The sequence below is a fragment of the Vulpes lagopus genome, chromosome 10 (assembly GCF_018345385.1).
Source record: "Vulpes lagopus strain Blue_001 chromosome 10, ASM1834538v1, whole genome shotgun sequence".
NCBI classification, from domain to species: Eukaryota; Metazoa; Chordata; class Mammalia; order Carnivora; family Canidae; genus Vulpes; species Vulpes lagopus.
The window spans coordinates 64407570-64415675 of record NC_054833.1 but is presented as its reverse complement, the minus strand read 5'-3'; the positions used below and the strand labels follow the sequence as shown (position 1 = coordinate 64415675).

Here is an 8106-nt window from a genome sequence, read left to right as displayed (position 1 = left end):
TGAATAAAATAATGAATACTTGTTTAAGGGGTTCCCACATCTCAAGGGGAGAGAGCTTGCCACAAGTTGTGCCAACTACAAGTACTGAGAGCATGGTACCTCCTGGAGCCGGCTTGCTTCTGGACCTTTCAACTACACGAATCATCATACTTCTCTCTTTTTTTTTTTTTTAATTATTATTTATTTATGATAGTCACAGAGAGAAAGAGAGAGAGAGGCAGAGACACAGGCAGAGGGAGAAGCAGGCTCCATGCACCGGGAGCCCGATGTGGGATTCGATCCCGGGTCTCCAGGATCGCGCCCTGGGCCAAAGGCAGGCGCCGAACCGCTGCGCCACCCAGGGATCCCCCATCGTACTTCTCTTAATGGGGCCTGTTGCGGTTGGGTTTCCCGTCACGAGCAAGTGAGAGCCCAGACTGAGACCGCGCCTAGTTGGCGGTTAAACTGAGGAGGGCACACGAGGCCGAGAAATCGGCTGTGGCTTTTCCCTCGAGTCTGGTTCTGGGCAGATCCCCTCTATTTGCAAGATGAGCAAGTGCCGAACGAGGAGCTCCAGTTCCAGAACCTTTGGGGCCGAGGCATGGAGGGGCCCCGGCTGCTCGGGCTGGCCAAGCAGCTTCTCCTCAAGTGCCAGGTGGCTGGGGAGAGGCACACCGATGTGTGCATGGCGGGGGGCAGGGGGCAGCTGAGGCTGTCGGGGCCTTCCATGGGCCATCAGGCCAGCAGTCTGGGCCATCCGTCACCGGCACCACCCTGTCTCCCAAGCCGGACCCTGGGATGTCCCAGGATCTCCTTTCTGCCAACCACCCGACCCAGCCCGTGGGTCTCCCTCGTCCACCCAGGTCCAGACCCTTTCTTTATCCTCGGATCTCCTAGATCTACCTTCCATGCCATGGCCTGAATTTTCCTTCTAAGGCACAAGCCTGGCCATGCTATTTCCGGATTTCCAGATTATTCGGCAGCTGCCCTCTGCCTTTAGGCTTAAGTCCCACCACCGCCTTGGCATCCATGCAGTCTGCCCATCCCACGCCCTGGCTGTGCCCTGCAGCCTTACTCCAGCCGCGCAGAACTCCCTGTGCTCTTCCAGACACTCCACGAAACATCACGGGGGCCTTGCTCACCCTGGGCTGTGCCGGCAATGCCTTTGCCTCCCACGCCCCTCCCCTGCCGCTCAGCTGGAGGACTGGCGGCCCACACTGATGTCTTCCCTGAGCGCAGAAGCCCAACTGAGAGGATGCCTGGGTGCCAGTGTGGCCCACAAAGAAAAGGTGTGAGCAGGGCAGAGGGAGCTGCAGGCTCACTTTGGCTCCGATGTTCTTGCTAAAGGGTGAGGGCCACAGCCAGACAGCCAGGCAATGGGTAAGAGCCCAGGGCAGAGGATCCAAGAGTCAAAGTGTGAGACCCAAGAACCAGGATCCTGAAGCAGTGGGTGTGGAGAGGGTCCAGGAGGGGCTGAGCAAAGCCCCACAACCCCACCACCACCACCATCACCACCACCATAAACACCACTTCCACCTCCACCACTACCACCACCACCACCCCCACCAGCACCACCAGCACTACCAGCACCAGCACCAGCATCACCACCAGCACCAACCCTCCCCCACCACCCCCACTGCCAGCACCACCAGCACCACTAGCAACAGCACCAGCATCACCAGCATCACCACCACCCCCATCCCACACCTACCCCCACCCCCATCACCAGTACCACCAGCAAGGTGGTAGGGCCTGGAGATGGTGAAGACCATCCAAGGGCTCTGGGTCAGAATCTGGAGCTCCCTGGCAACTCCCACCTGCCACAGTGGTCCTCCCACTCTGTGAATCTCCAGGGCGAACTCTGGGGAGTCAGGGACTGAATTCTGGGGGGTCAGGGATGCATCTGAGTTCACCTCTTTATCCTGCATCACACCTGGCACATAGAGCCCTGGGATATTTATTTGCTCAGCTGATAAGAGACCAAATGGCTGTTGAGTTAATCCACCCCGCCCACATCCCTGTTGCTTGGCAGTTTATTTTGGTGTTTGTGAATTTGTTGAAGCTGGGAAGGGGTGGGGTGGGTGGTCTTGTTTGTGTTTCTCTTGCTGATGCCCCTTGGCTTGTTTGTCCTAGTCACCTTGCTGACTTGAGCTGAGTGGTGTGGGGCGGGGTTACCCTCCCGCACTCGCCAGTCCCCGGCTCTGCACTGGGCTTTGCTTCAGTGACAGGAGCTGCCCCCTGAGAGTAGTTTCGGGAGATGCCCCAGCCTGCAGAGCCCCCTGGCTGCTGGCCACTGAGGACAGATGGGCTTTTACCAAGACCCTGGTACCCGGTCTTCACCCACCCAAGCCGGCTGGCCTGCCTGCCTGACCTTCTCTGCACTTGGGGCCCCCACTGTCTCAGCTTGCACTTCCCAGACGGGTCTCCCAATTTATGAATTGGGTGGGGTTCCATTCATTTCGGCTGACCGGGGATGTGTGCTGGCTCTCGTAGGCCAGATGTATTAGCTGAGCTCACGCTTGCTGGGAATGAGTCCAAACCACGGCTTAGTGGAAGAAGGTAGCAAGACACTAAATTCTCTGCTAATGTATCTGAAAAAGCCAAGAAAGAGAGAGAGAGAGAAAGAGAGTGAGTGGGGGAGTTTGGGGGCGGGTCTGGGGAGAGAGAAATATTGGCCAAGAAGTCCACTTAACTAAGGATGCTCTGCTTCTAGTTATTTTTTTTTTCCTGCTTCTAGTTCTTGAGTCGATAGCACTGAAGATACAGGAAATGGTAAAAATTTCCCCCAATTCAGAAATCAAGAAGAAAGGACAGAAACTCATCTTGGCTCAACTCATGTTGGTTCTCTGCATCTGCCTCAGATTCAGTCCACGGGGCATGTGCCAACCTCCACTCTCAAATGCTGGTCCAGGCATCCAGCAGTGTTGCTCCTCCAGCCACCTCCACTTCCACCTCCAGCTGCTGCCCTGAAGCCACCTGCTCATTCCATCACCAATAGAGCGTCTCCTGTGTCACCCCTGGTGCTAGGGGCCGGTGGATACAGTGGTGACAGACAGCCCTGCCTTACTAGGGTTGTAGTGTAATCAGGTGCCGGGGAAGCAGGGAACCGTCTACAAATAGGTAAACACAACCTGCAGGTTGCACAAGGATAGGTCCTAAGGGGGACAGACAGAGCAGGAATGGTGGTGGCTGGGTGGTGGTCTGACATTAGGGCAGGTGAAGTCCGGAAACATGAGGAAAAACCAATCTGGTGGCAGCAGAGGAGGTGAGCGGTTGCCAGAGTCGGAGGATACCTTCCTGCTGGTGGCCTCAGTGATGCATGGCCTATGAGTGGGGACCCAGGCTGGGCCAATCCGAATCCAAGTTTGGGGATGTCAGATGATGTTCTGTGATGCGTGTGACGGGGGACCCCCAGCCACCTCGGGACAGAGCCTGAGTTAGGGAACAGGGGCTGGAGGCCCTTTGATCCAGAACGTCTCTTTACAGCTTATATTTCATTAGGAAATGGTGGCCTCAAGATTCTGGGATCCTCTCAGCTGTCCAGCATAAGGTCCCTTTTCTGAGTTTCCGAACAAGCCTGAGTATGGCTCCCCTGTCACTTCTCCAGGTGGATTCGCAGACAGTCACTTACCTACAGTTGGATGGGTGACAGGAAAGGACCAACAAGGCCGCCTGCCAAGTGTCCGAGCTGGTTGCTGGGCCCTCTTTCTCTTCCACTTGCTTGAGAAGCCTGGTGGGTTGACAGCACAGATCTTACCAGATAGAGGGAGAAAACATGCCACCAATGGAAGCAAGAGCTTTGTGGGCAACCACCAGCTGGCCGCTAATTCCAACTCCCGCTCTGCAGTCAGGTCAAACGTGGTGCTCTCCTGGAACGTGAGCATGGCACCAGAAGGGTCAAGTGGACAATCTGCAAGGCGCCCCCTGTGGTCAGTGACAGGTGTCCCATCGGGACATCAGCAGGCCAGGGAGTCGGGGAGGGGCGGATGACAGAGACCCTGGCTCCAGCACAAGCAGAGGAATGAGCCTCCTGTCACACTGGGGTCAAGCAAGCAGGAATAGCTTTGCTTTACAGAGAAGTGCTGGGTCCCCACTGTTTGCTGAGCACAGAGATGGGAGGGAAAGGTGATGGCGGGGTGGGGAGACATGAGCGTGAGCTAACAGACAGAGACTGAGAGCAAAGCAGGGCCCCGGTACTTTGGCTTTTCTCTTTCAGAGAGGGCGAGTGGGGTACTCAAAGCGCACGCATCTAAAGGTGTTTCTATGGAGCCCATTTTGATGTTTGAAAAGAAAAGCTGATCCCGGGAGTGGGCAAAGCATTCCCTGTACGGCTTCAGGCTTCCAGACATGGGGCCTTTGGTAAAATGTGGTTTTATCTTTATAATGGATATAGTGGCTTTCCTAGAATAAAAGGAGGCTGGTACATTTTCCCCAGAGTCAGAAGGAATACTGTGCTCACAATCATGCTTCTATAAAAGCTCATAATGAAGAGGCTGGATGCGTCTTTTTCCTTTTTTCCCTTGTTTGCTGTGTTTAGAATAAACCAGCCTCCTGGTAGAACCCTGTTTCATATCTCAGGCCTCTCCTCCTGCATGTGTGCCCCTACCCTGTCAGGGCCCCGGGGCCTTGTCCTGCGCTTACAGTTGATTGGACCCGAGTGAAAACTGGTTAGTCCAGATAGCAGGTTCCAGGCTGTGCTCCGGACCACTAATTCCAGGAGCAGGTGGGAGGTGTTCCCCAAACAGAAGGGTTCTGCACTTAGGAGGTTTGTGAAGTAGTGGGGGGAAGTGCAGGTTTTTTATTTTAAAAATTTATTTATTCATGAGACACACAGAGAGGCAGAGAACACAGGCAGAGGGAGAAGCAGGCTCCCCACAGGGAGCCCAATGCGGGACTTATACTGGGTCCCTGTGATCACAACCTGAGCCCAAGGCAGATGCTCAACCATTGAGCCACCCAGGCACCCAGATTTTTTAAATTTTTACTTAACTTTGGGCCTCATGAGGCCATACTGTACGCATGTGCCTACTGATGCAAACAAGGGAGCTGTAGTGTAGGCAAGACTTCTCAAAGACTCCCCGTTAGGGAACATGCTTCACCCACCTGGGTAATGCTGATGAGCACAGAGTCCTTAGGAAAGGCGGTCAAGGTTAGGGTTTGCTGCAGCAGGTGTGAAGAAACGAGCTGCCCTAGGAGTCCGGGTAGGTGAGCAGCATCCCAGGGCCTGGGGTGGGGGTGGCGGGTATTACGGGGGCCTGAAATCCACATTCCACAGTGAGAACTGTAGGACTGGGGTTTGGAGAGCTGGAGAGGTCATCTGAGAACAGGGTGTCCTCAGGGAGGTGTGAGGTGGCAGGAAGTCCTCAAGGCGGCTTTGCATTTAAGATTCCTGGAGAGAAAACCGGGTCTGAGTGTTGAGAAGCTGGGACTTCATTTGCTGTGAGGAGACCATGCAAGCCGCTGGTATTTTCCGAGCAGAACGACAGGTCCAGGAGGCCCCGAGGATGATTTCGGCAGTGGTTTTGAAGGAAGAAGGGAGAGACTGGGTGATTCCAAACTGCACATAGGGTGAGGGTGGGTGGGTCATGGCCCTTCTTCTTCTTAATAATAATTATGCTTATGATTCTTTGGAGTGCACAAGTATTAAAAATCAAGTGTGAGGGCACCTGAGTGGCTCAGTCGGTTAAGTGTCCAACTCTTGATTTTGGCTCAGGTCATGATCTCAGGGTCTTGAGATCGAGCCCCGCTCAGCCGGGAGTCTGCTTGGGATTCTCTCTCTCCCCCTGCCCCTCTCCCCATGCCCTCTCTTCCACCAAAATAGATTGAACTTAAAAAAAAAAAAAATCCAATGTGTTCACTTCTACCACTTAAAACAAAAATATTGCTTTTTTTTTTTTTTAAGAAAGATTTTATTTATTTATTTGAGAGAGAGCATGCAAGAGCAGAGGGAGGGAGGCAGAGGGAGGCTCTTTGCTGAGCATGGAGCCCGATGCTGGCCTGGATCTTGGGACCCCAGGATCATGACCTGGACGAAGGCAGACACTTCACTGACTGAGCCCCCCAGGCGCCCCTACTGATGGCTTCCTAACCGCCTGCTAGTCATAAAGGTGAGTCACGCATTGGCAATTCTGCTAGGACTTGTGCAAACTCCGTGCACGGTGATTAAAGAAAGGACCCCCACACACGCTTCTGTTCTTACCGGTTTATTGTGGCAGGAAAAGAGAATGGAGGCATTTTACACATTCGAGGGCTGCAACAAGGTGTAGACATCCTTTGCAGGCATTCCTGCCATGTTCCCCACAGTAAAGAACCCGGATGCAGCCAAGAGGTAATATTGCAGGTAAGTAGAAACAGGGGTTGGATGTTATCTGCGACCGCTTTACAAATATTCAATCGCAGCGACCATCTGCATGTTGTGTCAACTCCCCGAAACCCATTCCTGCAGGGCAGTGGTGCTCCTGGACAAGGAGTACTGCAAACATCCTGCTGAGCATCAAGACCTTCTGGCATGTGGGGTTCCACGGCAGACAAGTGACATACGTGGAGGACGGATGGAAGGTACTACAGGTTAACTAGCACAACTCCTGGGACGGGAGGCATCCCCACCAGGAGTCCAAGCCAAGCTTCTGGCTCTTACGTCTGGCCATTGGACGTATGGAGGCTAATTTCTGAATTCAAGGGAAGAAACGTGTTTTTCACTAAAGGGACAAGGATATGAGCTCTGTGGCTGGTGGGACCAGCTCACCTTTTCTCTGATTTCCGTTCTCGGTCGGCCTTGAGAAGCTGTGCAGCAAAGGGGCTGTCGATGGACTGGCAGCAGTGGCCAAAGTGGGGACAGTAACGGGTCAGAGCCAGATGGACTGCGGGCATGAAGACTAGTGCCACCCTTCCAGAAGGAACTGCTCTAGACACCTCCTGCATTTTAAAGTGAACTATAAAGATGCCTTTGACTGCTTGGAGTTTTGGAAATGGTGATAACATAACAGGGTGGCCCAGGGGCTGGCAGTCCCCCAGCCGACCGTCCGTCCGAGATTCTGTCTGAGATTCCCTAGGCAACCGTTTGGCATTTTCCTTTTGAAAATTGGGCAGTAGCACATCCTTGGGAGTCTAGGATTGTTTGGGGGAATATGTGGTTGAGAATATATGTGAGAAAGCTGGGACCAGCCTCGGCTCATTCACGGGAAGGGCCGGCAGTGCGCATTTCCTCCGCCGTAGCCCTCCTGGGACCTGAGGACGCAGGACTACAGACAGAGAGCTCCAGCGCGCACAAGCCTGGTCACCAGTGAGCACTCTGGCTGGCAGGTGGGGAGTGTGTGTGTGTGTGCATGTGTGTGCGTGTGCGTGTGTGTGGCCAGACAAGGAAGAGGTGCTTTTGCACATCTACAGGAGGAAGAACAAAAACGGGAGTGTTGGCGGAAGGACAGAGGAAGAAATACAAAGACCTTTAAAGAGAAAAATATTCTCTTTGCATTAATCACCTGAGCCAACCTGTTTCTTATTTGGGGAGCATTTTGGACGTTATCATTTAAAAAAAAATCATCGGGTGATCACTGAGCACCAAATCATCTCATGATCGTGTACTAAACCCAGCAATTTCCCTTTCCGAGCTCCGGAATCACCAAAATATTCCTGTCTCACCGCAAACGGAAGAAAACAACAAACCCTGTGTGTCTCCTTGTACTTTTGTTTTTGTTTTTTTCCCCACACACCCAGGTGATTTCAGCTCTGGGGCTCCGCCCCGGCCCCGCGGGCACCTGGCGGCTGCTTGCAGGTGAGCATGAGCAGCAGGAGCAAGGGCAGGTGCCACAGGCTGCAGAAGAACAGCTTCCGGGAGCTCTTGCGGTCTGCGTCGGTGTAAAACCGAAAGCCGAGGTAGGTGATATACAAGTTGATGGGCAGGGAGATGACAGGGAAGGTCCACGTGGTGACATCCAGGACGGGGGCCGCGGTGGACAGTCCGATCAAGGCCAGGCAGTGGCGTAGGGCGACGCGCCTGCACAGCGCCGGGTGGGTGACCGACATCATGCAGTAGCCGCCTCGCGAGTAGTCTTCGCGGAGGCCCCAGCTCAGGGCATTGAAATGTGGGAACTGCCACGAGTAGAGGATCCCTCCCAGCAGAAATGCTCC

At 54.0% G+C, this 8106-nt stretch overlaps 1 protein-coding gene across 1 annotated transcript in view; it reads right to left on the bottom strand.

The window, feature by feature from the left end:
• Positions 1–6166: 6166 nt before the first annotated feature.
• LOC121499775 (protoheme IX farnesyltransferase, mitochondrial) overlaps positions 6167–8106 on the bottom strand; it is a 127881-nt gene continuing 125941 nt past the window's right edge. Inside the window, exon 7 of the mRNA XM_041770891.1 lies at positions 6167–8105. Within this exon, the coding sequence (XP_041626825.1) occupies positions 7699–8105 (407 nt within the window). The 3' untranslated portion in view covers positions 6167–7698. The remainder of the gene's footprint in view (position 8106) is intronic.